Source organism: Podarcis cretensis (assembly GCF_951804945.1).
Source record: "Podarcis cretensis genome assembly, chromosome: 3".
Classification (NCBI taxonomy): domain Eukaryota; kingdom Metazoa; phylum Chordata; class Lepidosauria; order Squamata; family Lacertidae; genus Podarcis; species Podarcis cretensis.
The window spans coordinates 102868078-102881821 of record NC_137172.1 but is presented as its reverse complement, the minus strand read 5'-3'; the positions used below and the strand labels follow the sequence as shown (position 1 = coordinate 102881821).

At 44.2% G+C, this 13744-nt stretch overlaps 1 protein-coding gene across 2 annotated transcripts in view; it reads left to right on the top strand.

Annotated features, from left to right (window-relative positions):
* The window catches only part of CSMD1 (CUB and Sushi multiple domains 1), a 991444-nt gene that overhangs the window by 195208 nt on the left and 782492 nt on the right, over positions 1–13744 (top strand). For both annotated transcript variants that reach the window (XM_079969603.1, XM_079969602.1), the window contains exon 2: positions 11951–12167. In XM_079969603.1, the coding sequence (XP_079825729.1) occupies positions 11951–12167 (217 nt within the window). The remainder of the gene's footprint in view (positions 1–11950; positions 12168–13744) is intronic.

Here is a 13744-nt window from a genome sequence, read left to right as displayed (position 1 = left end):
CAGCTTTAAGATTAACGCTTCCGGTTTATGCACCAGAAATTCCTATTGTGAATACATTGTCACATTACTAAATTATAATGTCATGGACTTAAAAGCAGCTGTGTTTGCTGGTGTTGCTGGGAAACAATAACAATTTGGTTTAAATGTTTAGAGGGCATGCTAAAGTTGTAAAATTTACACAGGGTGTAGTATTGAGGATTAATTTTACTTTATTTTTAACATGCAACCTTAGCTTTAAATACTTTGCTTCTAGGCTATGTACCTGTTCCCTTGGCACTCCTTAAACGTAAGGGATTCAATCTCTACTTCATTATACTTAGAGTAGAAGACTCATTGAAATCAAGTCCAAGTGATTGCAATGGATCTACTCTAAGCATGATGGGAAGTCTGGATCTAACTCAAGGTTATTTGGATTCATAAAGCTGCTTTGGTGGCAAAAGGATCATACTTTCATTCTTATATGGCACAATGTTCCATGAGTGGTATCCAACATGGCAGCCTGTTTGCACTGTGGGCTCCTGCTCACATGAATCAGATTTTCTCTTTCTCTTCTTTTCCATTCAGTCCCTTGTGTGCTCTCTCTGGAGGGCTGAGGACCCCCCAGAGCAAATTTTAGGGGTACTGCAGGGGAAGAAGAGTCAAGGAAGTCTTGCACCCACTGGCATGACATGGGATTTAATCCTCTATCTTGTGGGATATTGACTCTGCTGACTCTGGGATACCTCTGCTGCTGGAGTTCCACTTTGCCTCTTGTGACCACATTGTTTCCTTTTTCTTCCTCTACAACCAGCCCTTTTCTCTTTCATCTCTTATTATATATGACAGCCTATTCTTGTAGCCTACTACTGCTTCTCTTTTCTTTTATTGGACAGGGAAGGAGTAGATAAGTTGTGCAGACCATCACTATTATTTGATTAGGGAGGAGGCATGTTGTGGCTATGTATGATATATCCAAACACTGTGAATTAGCTGTGCACTGTCCCCTTAGCCTTCAAAAACCAAGCAAGCATTGAGAAACCCCATCCCTCATTAAGAGTGTGAGTCCTATGCTTACAACCAGCTGTATTCCCTATTTAATAAACTTGTCAGTCACCAACACCTGTATGGAGGATGAATCGATAGTCCAGGCTCAAGAGACAATACAGTATTCAGTTTTACTAATATACTGCTTCAGAAGCCAGCATATAAAAGGACACTGCAGAATAACTTGATACAACATAGGTACAGGTAAAGGATCCCTGGACAGTTAAGTCCAATCAAAGGTGACTATGGGGTGCGGTGCTCATTTTGCTTCAGGCAAGAGAGCTGGCGTTTGTCCACAGACAGTTTTCCGGGCCATGTGGCCAGCATGACTAAACCGCTTCTGGAGCAACAGAACACTATGACAGAAACCAGAGCACATGGAAACGCCGTTTACCTTTCCGCCATAGTGGTACTGTGCTGGTCCGGGGGGGGGGTTACCGTGCGGCGTGGTCTAAGTCCAGTCCTAGGTCGAGGGTAAGGAGGCTGTCCGTCAGGGGCAAAGTGAGGTCCAAAACAAGGAGTCAGGTGTGGTCAGGAACTCAGGAGAGCAGGTCGGGGTGCCGGCAGGAACAGGTTACCAACGATGTTGTTCCCACAACCTGGGGCTGGCCTTTATCTCCTCCAAGGCATAGGGCGGCCCCGGTCCACAGGTGCCTCACCTCCCCTGGCCTGGAGGTGAGCACTCCTCCTGAGAGAACTTAGTTCCCTCCGCCTCTCTGCCCTGAGCCTCTGCAGCTCAGGAGAGGCTGGAGGGTTACTGGACTCAGAGGCAACCTCACCTTCCCCTGGAGCACCTGCAGGCAATGGGTCCTCAATCACCTCCGGAGCCAGAGCGGATTCAGCTGGTGTCTGCTCCTGAGGATCCGGCACAGGTGAGGGGCCTTCAGATTCAAGCCCCTGCCCTGGCTCAGCCGGCCCTGGAGGCGGGGACTCCTGTGCAGGCTGGTATTCCTCAGGTTCAGCCTCTGAATCAGATGCCCAGGCCATCACAGGTACCTAGCTATCTACTTGCACTAGTGTGCTTTCAAGCTGCTAGGTTGGCAGGAGCTGGGACAGAGCAAAAGGAGCTCAGCACCGTTGTGCAGATTCGAAGCGCTGACCTTCCGATCAGCAAGCCCAAGACACTCAGTGGTTTAGACCACAGTGCCACGTTCATCTCATTGATACAACATATGGTATCTGAAGAAGTATTCTCACTGTATAATAGGGGAGCATTTCAGGCAGAGATCTTTGGTTTGATAACAGTGGTATTTGAATTACCTCCCCCCCCCAAAAAAAAAAAGTATTCCCATTTTCACAGAATGTGTGCTACCCGATGCAAAATTCTCAGTGCAAGTCAGGGTGACATAGCATCCTTTACAATTAGCATGATGTCCATCTGAATGTAGGGATACTATTCATAAAGTTGACAATTACCGACATTTTTTATTATTAAAGCACATAAAAGAAGTGTAATGCTTTATGCAAACGGTTTGATGGTGTTGTGGTTGCTTAGCAACCAGAAGGCAGCATGATAGAGAAGAAGAACAAGGACTGAAGCAAATAAAGGGCTGCTTTTCAGTGAAACAGAATCACCATTTGTACAATATCAAAGTCATGATCATAGACTATTTCTTATTTTCAAACAAACATTTCTCCTGAAATCAAATCAGCATATGAGAGAGATCAATAGCTATTAGTCATGATATCTATATATTGCCAGTATCTGGCTTCTAGGGAATCACTGTTTGTAGGCTTCCCATGGATATTAGTTGGCCACTGTGAAAATTGAATGCTGTACCAAATGGGTGACTTTGGTCTCATACCACAGGATATTTTTTATGTTCTTACCTGTTGTATACATCTAGGAGTATCTAAATTGTGCCTCTTTGCTAAGGTCCCTACAGTGTTCGCTAATGTCACAAATCTATACCAAGACTAGAACTTTTATATCAAGCCTTCAAAGGTTCTTATCCAGAAGGTGTTACCAGATATTGGCGGTCCCCACAAAAACTATCCTTTATAATCAAGGATATATTCTGAAAATATAGGTTGGGATTCAGCTAATGAGTCCTGTTGTTGGAAGCCCTGCAGAAGAATTTCTGCTTGTGATACATGTCTTCCAACCTTGTCTCCTCTGCCTCCATTCCTCAAAATTGGCTTGGGTGAGAAGGCACAACCTTCAGAGCAGCATTGGTGGGAGGTAGGTGGGAGGGAGGGGAGAGGTGCATTGCTCTGCCTGGCAAGCCAAAATGCTTGTCCTGGTGGAAAGATCACCTTAGTGCAACATCAAAATCCTCCCATAGGATTCTTAAATGGCTAAAGTATGTGGTGTCTTTCCTCCAGGCACCTGTGTTTTACTCTGAGCTGCACAGAAGTTATGGCACAAAAATTACATATGTGACAACAGGGAAACACTTTCTATAAATGGTGGATATTCCAAGTGAGTTGAATGGTTAATAAGTCTGAATTAATTAATTATACCCTGCCCATATGGCTGGGTTTCCCCAGCCACTCTGGGCGGCTCCCAACAGAATATTAAAAACACAATAAAAGATCAAACATTAAAAACTTCCCTAAACAGGGCTGCTTTCAGATGTCTTTTAAAAGTCAGATAGTTGTTTCTTTCCTTGACATCTGATGGGAGGGTGTTTAATTTTTCAGAAAAAATAAAGGCATAAATACCAAAAGGTCACAGAGCACAACATACATATGAAAACAAAAACGGAACCTTTTTATAAGTCAAGGCTGATGACCGCAGAATTAACAATCATATACAAAATGTGCATCATTTTTTGAATCATGTGGAAATGAAATTCTTGTGGGGGGAAAGATCTGTGTTGAACTGATGTTGAACGCTGTACGGAAGAATGATAATTTATCAACCAACATTTACCAATAAATGAATCTAATAGCGTGTGGCCATCAGACATGAATATTTGTGCACAGTCAATTTGTTGACCACAGCTAAATTTCTTCCTTTTATGTGCCACTGAACAGATTGGGTAGCCAGCTCTACAATTAAGGCAGAATGAGCCAGCTGCCTCATACAGACTATTCAGGGCATCATGAAAGGGTATAGAATTGTTAGCATTTACGGTATATCAGATTTTTCTCCTGGTATAAAAAGTATATCCTTAGAACCTGAGGGTTGAACATAGAAATAGTGCTCAAGTTTTTGATATTTTTAAAAACACCTAGGAAACATTTCCCTTCACCATTTGAATCCCAAAATATGCACCAGATGTGGTCTTCTTAAAGACAGGATAGAGTGTCGTAGCCTACAGGAGAGACTATACATACAGTGGTGCCTCGCAAGACGAAAAGAATCCGTTCCGCGAGTCTCTTCGCCTAGCAGTTTTTTTGTCTTGTGAAGCAAGCCCATTGACGGCTTAGCGGATTAGCGCTATTAGCGGTTTAGCAGCTTTTAGCGGCTTAGCGGCTTAGCGGATAAGCAGATAAGTGGCTTAGCGGCTTAGAAAAAGGGGGGGAACCGCAGGAACTCGCAAGACATTTTTGTCTTGCGAAGCAAGCCCATAGGAAATTCGTTTTGCGAAGCACCTCCAAAACGGAAAACTCTTTCGTCTAGCGAGTTTTCCGTCTTGCGAGGCATTCGTCTTGCGGGGCACCACTGTATTCAGGCTTATTAATTGCTTATCAGTTAGTTCTTCCTCAAGGCATATTGGCAGTTACAAAGAAACTTCAGAATCACAGGTGGCTACTTGGAGGGGTAGATATTTATAACCTTTTCAAGACAGCAGTGACTAATTTCTTTACACAGGAGTCCACGGTACTGATCCCTGAATTCCTAATCACTTAATAGGAACTTTGCACCAAATCTATGTCTCCCAATTTAAGTCAAAATGACCTTTGTTTTCTTATTGCAACTATTTTCCAGTGTTGCGTGTTGAGGTCCCCCAAGCCACCCCTAAATAATTCACAATTCACACATAATTTTTGTTTAAGTTTATGACTATCTGTCCTCATGCCTAGGGACAGAACTGACTTCCGGATTCCAGTGAAAGCCACTAAGGGAAAACAATATTGGGGAGAACATGGAGCTGGGCACCAGACCCTCTCCCCCCCCCCGGCATGCTCCCAGGGGCTTGCACAGCCGTAAGCCACATTCAGGGGGTATGGATGAAAGAATGGCAAGCCCCTGGATTCCTTTAACAGAATTCCCTTTCCACAGCAGCATTGGAGGGGCAGGCACCGCCAGTCCTTACCCCTCCACCAACCAATTTCTTAACCAATGCCTAACCACAACCTTACAAGTTGTGACAATTTGCTACGCAGTAGGCAAAAACCAAATGACACCAGCTGTCAGGGGCTCAGAAGCAGAGGCACAGGGAAGAGAGGAGATGGAGAGCGAAGGGGAAGAATCCGAGGGGAGCGTAGGAGAAGAGGACAGTGGACCGAGGGATTCCATGAGCCTCTCCAGCGAATCGGAAGATTCACAGAAGGGGGCGCCAGTGGCCAGGGGTAGGGGGTTCCCAAGGGGAACGCCCCAGCAGCAAGGGGGCAGCAGGGACTCCCAGAGCAGTAGCTGGAAATCAGGACCAGCTTCCCCACCAGAGCAGAGTGGGGGGGAAGAGTCCCAAGGATCGGGGCCAGTGCATTCCCCACCAGGGAGAGAAGATAAGGCAGGGCTGACCACGCCTCCATCAGAAAGTCAGACAACGGAGGAGAGGTCAGATCCGGCCAGTGTCCCGGAAGAGGGAAGCAGTGACCGAAGTAGTGTAACGGTTAGGAGAAAGGTCACTGGGCTGGCGCGAGAGGCAAGTTCAAATGTACAGGAGCGCAGGACAGCAGAGAATGAGGATTGGGAACCGGGTCCTAAAGCCCGCCAGAGGGAGGGGGAGGAGCTAAGCAACTCAGCGTCGGAAGAGTCCAGAAAGGGCAATGCCCCAGCGGGCAGGAGGACCCAGAGGAGGAGAGAGCAGCGTAAAAGGTGGAGCAGGGCTAGGATCTTAAACTGGTGTCATAGGGGAGGAGACTCAGACGGGACTTCGCCGATTTAGGGTTTAAGACGTAGAGCTGCGCGCTGCGGCTTGGAAATGGAAACTGAACTTCAATAAAGACTTTTGTACATTACTACAGCCTAGCGTTGGTCCTCTGTGAGCTGGGACCTAGAGGCAGCTCTGACACCAGCCAATCAGCCAAATGGACAAAATTCCTACCAGGCCCCTGCCCCGAAAGCAGACGATCCCATGACAGGCATAGCAAGGTCAACGCAATAGCCCTAGATTAGGGAGGGTGGGCGGGTGATCCGATGCACGCGGGTGATCCGATACACAGTGGCTTGTTCAATAAACAGCCCTTTGAGTGAGCGGAGCAGCTTCTACTGAGCAAGAGGATTTCCCGCCTCCCCCTATTCACCCCCTAAACTCTTTCTGGGGGTTGTACAAACCTTCCAGAGCAGATTTTGGGGCAATGTGGGATGCACACATTGGGAAGAGAATGAGGAAACTTCATTTGTGCACGTGGATGTCATTCTGCTTGTATATGGTTTTTTATTTGAATATTGCCTAATATATAGAATGGTCCAATATTCTAGTTGATGGAAGCCTGAGCAAACAAACATGTTTTCAACAAGATATTTGGAAGAACTCTACTATAGCAAGAAGAATGAATGCCTCTGCAGGGAAGGACTGTTCCCATTTAGTCACTTAGCAACATATTGTAAAATGAGACATCACTAGCAAGGCCTCATCTGATGATGAAGAAGAAGGGTTTGGACTCAATATCCCACCTTTCACTCCCCTTAAGGAGTCTCAAAGCGGCTAACAATCTCCTTTCCCTTCCTCCCCAACAACAAACACTCTGTGAGGTGAGTGAGGCTTAGAGATTTCAGAGAAGTGTGACTAGCCCAAGGTCACCCAGCAGCTGCATGTGGAGGAGCGGGGAAGCGAACCCGGTTCACCAGATTACAAGTACACTTAAGATTTCGAGTTCACCAGATTACGAGTACACTCTTAACCACTGCACCGTGCTGGCTCTTGATGGTCTTAATGTTCTGGGAAGGTCTGGAAAAAAAAGCTATAGCCCAGTCCTGATTACGAGTTCACCAGATTACGAATACACTCTTAACCACTGCACCGTGCTGGCTCTTGATGGTCTTAATGTTCTGGGAAGGTCTGGGGGGGGGAGCTATAGCCCAGTCCTGAATTGGAGTGTATGGGGTGTTAGGCAAGGGACACGTTGTGCTCCTTCTCTGGTGGTCTGTCCACCCTGCACTCACTTCTCACCTGTGGATCCTAGAAGTTGGTATCCAATGAAGCTGGGTGCTGGAGAATTCAAGGCAGGCAAAAATAAGTATTTCTTCACCCAGCACATAGTTAAACTATGGAATTCACTTCCACAATAGGTAGCGTTGGCCACCAGCTTGTGTAGCTTTAAAGGAGGATAAGACCAATTTGTGGAGGAATTATTAGACTCTCAATGGTTACTGTCCATCCTGGTTCTGTTTTATCTCCTTTGTTGCTAGAAGTGTGCCTTTGAACACCAGTTGCTGGGAATTGCAGCTGAGCAGAATGTAGTTATGCTCAGATTGATCTTGTGGGCTTTGCATAAACATCTGGCCAGCCACTGTAAGAATGGGATGCTGGGTTAGATGGGCCATTGACCTGATCAGATAGGGTCAAGAGAACACTCGGGGCATGACTGGCTCCCATGAGTCTTCTCCCTTGTATTTGCATTCACTGTGCATGGAGACACCATGGAGCACTGCTTTAGAAGACAGAGAATAAGAGAGCTGACTCTGCTGTGGCAATACTCCGTTCCTCATTATGCAACAAGAAGGAAACATTCACATAATGTGGCTTGTTGCAGCTTCCTATTGCCAGCTGAGAGTTCTCGTCCCTTGCTTCAAGCTATGTTTAACAGGATATAAATACATTTTTAGGAACTACTTAATTATAAAAGGCATTACATTTAGGGAAAGAAATGTGGCAGTATCTGCATTATAATGGCTTGGTTTGAACAATTGGCAGATATGCTAGGAAATCCTTCTCTTTTTAAAGGCCTACTGAATTCCCACAGCTTTAATATCTATTCATTAGAGTTGCTGATTTAAATTTAGTAGAAAATGGTTGCTTATTAGTCCTTAGTTTTAACCTGCAAATCCTTTTTTTATTGAATCCTTTATGCTGAGATTTGGAAACTCCCACAAGCATTTGACAGCATTTCAGTAGAGGATTTAGACTAGAGACCTATTCATAGGAAGTTTTGAAATAAAAATAAAAATTGTAGCCTGGAATAATTTTTTGTTTTGGGTATAACAGCAAGTATTGGGATTATATTTGTGCCTAAACTGCGTGTGAAAGCCTAAGCATTGTGCACAAAACATTGCCCCCCTCCCAACTTTTCTCTGTGCAGACATTTTATTCATTACAAAACAGATTGATTTTTAAGCCTCAGTGTAATTCTAAGATTCGGCATATCTCTATTTGTGGGATTAATGAGCTCAGCAAGATGGATAGAAAAAATGTTTGTCGTAAATCAAGGCTACTTGGTAAGGGGTTGCCTGTTAATAAGCTGCCTGCCCTCATATGGTTCTGCAGGGTATATACTATACAATCTCGGAGCAAAGCCCTGCTGAGCAAGGTCTTAGAATTCAGTCGTGACTGGAAGTTTTAGAAAACGAGGCTTTTATTGACTGCCTAATTTAGGGGCCATGCACATACTGTAGTCCAGTATCAACACTTTCTGCTAAAAAGTCAATATCTTATACTTTGCATTGAAATATGGTGTCTGTGCCTTCATGTTCATAAAATGTATTGCCTGAATAGTACTTTCATTTATTAAAATGGGTATCCTACTTTCCCCCTAAGAACTAAGGGCAATGTGCATAAGAGAAAGGATGTCCCGCATTTCTTCCTCACAAAAAATGTCATGATGTAGGTTAGAATGAGTGGGGCATGTGCTTGGCTCAGGGTCACCCACCGAGAATCAACTTGCCTCAGAAAGAATTCAGACCCCCAGGTCTTCCTAGTCCAGCACTGAGTCCACTACAACACAACTGGCACAATGCAGCACTCCTGACTAAAGGCATGATCAAACATTTTAGCACCTAAACTGAAGCTTGAAGTTTGGTAATTAAGGTTTTACTGAAGTCCCAGCATGGGGTTTGGCTATTCCAGGAACAACATACTCAGCATTAGCAATATTAATGTGATCACACCAAGCCACATTACTTATTCCCGCTGGCTGTTATTGCTTGAGAAGCTGTCGCACTAGAGAGACAGGGGAGAGAGATGTTCAAGATTTAATTTGTGCTGAGGGTCCAGCCTTGCAAATAAGTCAAATAAAATAGGGTTCTATAGGCTGTGTATGGAGTGTATGCACGCAAGTAGGAGTTGGGATTGGGGCTGCTCTGATAGGCAGTGCGAGGCCTCCCTTCCCAGCTGAGGGTATTGTTAAATACCATGGTGATTTTAAAAAAATGCATAAAATTAACACTGAAAAACTTTTGCAATAGCTGAACTTTGTAAACCTTTTGTGGCCTGGGCAGGCCTGGGCAGGCCGGGTCATCCCCTTATATACCTGCTGGGATTGACAAGCCATCTGATCCTCACCTGAATCTCATAGCTCTCCTGTAGCAGCCTCTGATTAGTTATCATTTAACTCTTGGGGAAAATAATTAGCATCACAAGTCATGTGCACAGAAGTTGCCAAACCAATTAACCAACTAGGATTACTGCTAATAGCACCAGTTTTTCTATTGGTATTGCTGGATAGTTTTGATGAACTACAAAAGCATTTTTAGTTTGCTTTCTGTTGCCACCCTGGAACTTTTCTTTATTAGTGCCACTTTGTTTTGTACGATTCCTTGCCAATGAAGGAAAACAACTTTTCTGCTCTTACTGTATATGTTGATAATATGATTTTGGTTACTGAGGACAAACAAGATTGTACAAAAACAAGATTGCGTGCAGGCCTGGCCAGGACATAGGCATCCTGACTGTGACAAAGGTGACCTGTGTGCTTGCTTGCTTGCTTGCTTGCTTGCTAACAGCTGTTGGGAACTTCAAGGTCCCTGCTCTCCTGTCTTATGGTCTTTGTACTGGACCTGGAGACTCCAATAGAGAGCATTCTATGTCAAGAAGGAGGGCAAGTGGGTACTCTGTCAAATGACATGGAGCAGGGCCTTTTCAGTGGTGGTGCCCATTGAATGCCTCACTCATCCCAGACCAGGATTTACACCAGTGTAATAGAGTTGGCCAGGATGCCAGAAGGGATACAATTTATGAGCTTTCACCATTATCTGCACAGCAGGGGGTGTTAAGTCAACAGTGCAAAGGCTGAGCTGAAGCATTCCCTGCTGGTTACCTGCTTTCAGTGATAGGGGTTGCTGTTTGGTAGTTCCCAATTGTTTAGCTGTCAGATTCTAGAGCTCCCTATTGGTGGCTCTTAGGTAATTCACAAAATACAGAGTCCCTTCATAAAACACAGTGTTCATTCATAAAGCAGTAACATAAATCTCCATTGCTACATATTGGGTGTATATTTCAGCAGTTGAACGTACAGGTTTATGGCCATGCTGTAGTGTGGTGCTTATGCGACTGTGAATAAAAGGTGGCTGGGTTCATTGTCTCAGGGTTTGGGGGGGGGGAGAGGTGACAAAACTGATTTCCAATAAGTGCCCCCTTTATTTCCCTAACAAGTTGTTGAGTCTCTACTCTGAATGGTGACACCAGGGACCAAGAAGGTGCAGGGCTTGTCAGTCCAACCCCTGCACAGTTTCATCAGGGCTGACATTAAGGCAATTGGGCCTAATTGGGCCCCACGTACTGCTCCTAAGGGGGCCCCTGCACCAGGGCAATTTAGATGGACTTTATTTATATCTATAAGATTTTGCAGACTTTTGCTGTGAACTGGGGCCCTACAAAAAAAAAAATTCAAGTTGCGCCCCAATGCTTCAAATTGGACCCCACTGGCTAGCCCTGAGTCTCATAGTTGCTGGGCCTGAGTTGCCCTGCCCTTGCATGAAGTCTTGGGTTTACAATTTTGGGAGAGGGGAGACTGCTGCACTGGGGAGTGGGCAGGATGGTGAGGCCCCCTAGATTTAGAGGCCCTAGGCTTCAGCCTACTTAGCCTATACATAAATGCGGCACTGGGTCAAGGCGGCAGCCTCCCCTCTGCCACTGCCATCGCTGCAGCATCAACATCCCGTACGTGTACTGTAGTATTTATTTACTTATTTATTTATTTAGCCACATACATCCCAGCCGACCAGATTGGTCGACCCAAGGAGTGACGCAGCCAGGGACTCCCTAATGGTGTGGGGGCTAGCCACGCCCCCCGCACAGAGGGGAGAACTCGTGACGAGCCCGCAAAAATGAAATTGCTTTGGTGGGCAGGCACTTAGGGGCTGCAAGAGATTGCTTTTTCAAAATTGCCAGGGGGGGCTGCTTGAAACTAGCCCGGGGGCTGCAAGTGGCCCCCGGGCTGGACTTTGGACATGCCTGTTCTAAATGTTCTTTCAAAGACTGAGGCACAACAATTGGATTTTGCACCATCATCCGCAAACATATTAACTTGATGTTCAACATTTCCTATTTTCACTCCCTTCACAGAGGCATCTGCACATAGTTGTATAGCTAAGATCTCCATCACCACTGCAGAAAGCAGGTTCTGAAGCTTTAATTTTTTAAAAAAATAAATACATTATCCTACGGTAACTCAAGGGTACAGGAGAAAAGGTTAAATTAATCTGAAACTTATACTAAAGCAAAATATCTGTTAGATATCTCACTCAGGACTGTTCAAATAAACATGCTGTTAGATGGTTTGACATGCCATGGGATGCTGAGTGTTCAATATTTCTTTTCATGTTTCCTATGATAATTAGAAATATATATATTTAAAACTAGGTAAAAAGAAATGTTAAAATTGGAAAGCACAGCTGTTCTCACTTTTTTATTCTCTCTCTCTCTTTGTTTTTCAGGTCAGAACTGTGGAGGGTTAGTACAGGGTCCAAATGGTACAATAGAAAGCCCAGGATTTCCTCATGGCTATCCAAATTATGCCAATTGCACATGGATCATTATCACAGGAGAGCGTAACAGGATACAATTATCATTTCATACGTTTGCCCTTGAAGAAGATTTTGATATTTTGTCTGTTTATGATGGGCAACCACAGCAAGGAAACCTGAAAGTGAGGTAAAGTTATTCATGGCTACACTTATACTGTTTATAAGACTTCTGTTTCGTGAACAATTAGTGGTTCGCAGCAATTAATAGCCACATGTGTTCTACTTTTCATAATGGCAAAGAGATGGATTGATGCTTGTTGAAAGTCAAACGATCTGTTTCTCCTGATTTTCAGCTATAACAATCGCAGTTGCCATTATTTCTCTACATTTTCTCTTCTTCAGAAACGGTTGTCAAGTGCCGGGGGGAAAGCATTGTTAAGTTAATGTCTGACTACTCTTGCTTATATAGAAAAGCTTATTGTGTTTCAGAAACAAATTTGGTAATTTCAGTAACATGTAAAATGGGGACAATATAGCAGATAGCACATTCAGTTGCCTCATTGTTCAACTGCCCCCTCCGAAAGAAAAATATTGTAGAAGGGAAATAAAGGAGAGTCGTGTACTGTATTTCTTGCAAAAAAGACTTGGTGCATTGGTTTTGAGCGTGGTATGTGTTTTCCATCCTACACTTCACTCATTTCCCTGTATCCCAGATACAAGGATATCCTTGGAATATGTAACCAAAGAGTGAGGACTGAGTGAGGATGTCTTATTACAGATGTATATGAATGCAGTATGATGCTGTGTTTCTGCAGACCTCTTTAAATAGCAATCCACATAGCAACAGTCTCCATGGATGAAGCCTTTTGCAAGCACTAGCTTACTCTGCAGATTGGGTGGTATTCTTCCCGTAACCACTTGGTGTGGAGAAAAGGGCTTGATTTACACGGGAAGACAGTGCCCAGGAGTGGCAGACCTCTGCCATGGTAATTGTTTTAAATGTGAAGTCTTCTCCAGTTGGTGAACATATTGTGTCGTTCCTGCATGCTTGCTTTGCATGAGTGGTTAAAAATACTTAATGTATATGTCCTAACTTTGCTGCTCCAATGCTGGGTTGGCTAGCTTCATATTTTGACCATTTATTTCATAGCCATTATTTCCCATCATAGCTGTTACTTCCTGCAAAGCCAACAAAAATAGCCTACGCCCAGGCTAGTTCAAATACCACTTTTGGTGCATTTGGTTACTCTTGCTAGCTGGGGTTAGTTTGGTACATCCACCAACCAGGGCCTTAGTTTCAGTCCACATAGTTACATTTATTCTGAGAAGGTGCAGGCTTTTTGTTGTTGTTGTTGTTTGAATCATTTCAAAGACAAGCATATTTTCAATGCTACTTTTCCTGTTTTGCTGTTGCTAACTTTAGGTCTTTTGGCATTAACATTTAATGCTTTATGCTTTACAAATTTTGTGTGCATTTTCAAATTATTATCCACAGTGTGGTCACCTTGCTTGCTGCAAAATGTACTAAAAGCAGGGTGAAGAACTCCTCATTCATTATAACACTTAGGCTGTATATCAGAATCTGAATTCAGTACTTCCAATATGTACACAGGGACTTGAATGTATTCTTAAAGTTCTGGACAGACACTGGCCTATGTTGTCTCTAGTGGTTGGGGTGAGGTTTCATGTACACTATGGAAATGAATGCAGGGAGCATTCATGTGCACTGAACAGAAGTTTGCAAAAGTTCTGTGAAGTTTCTTT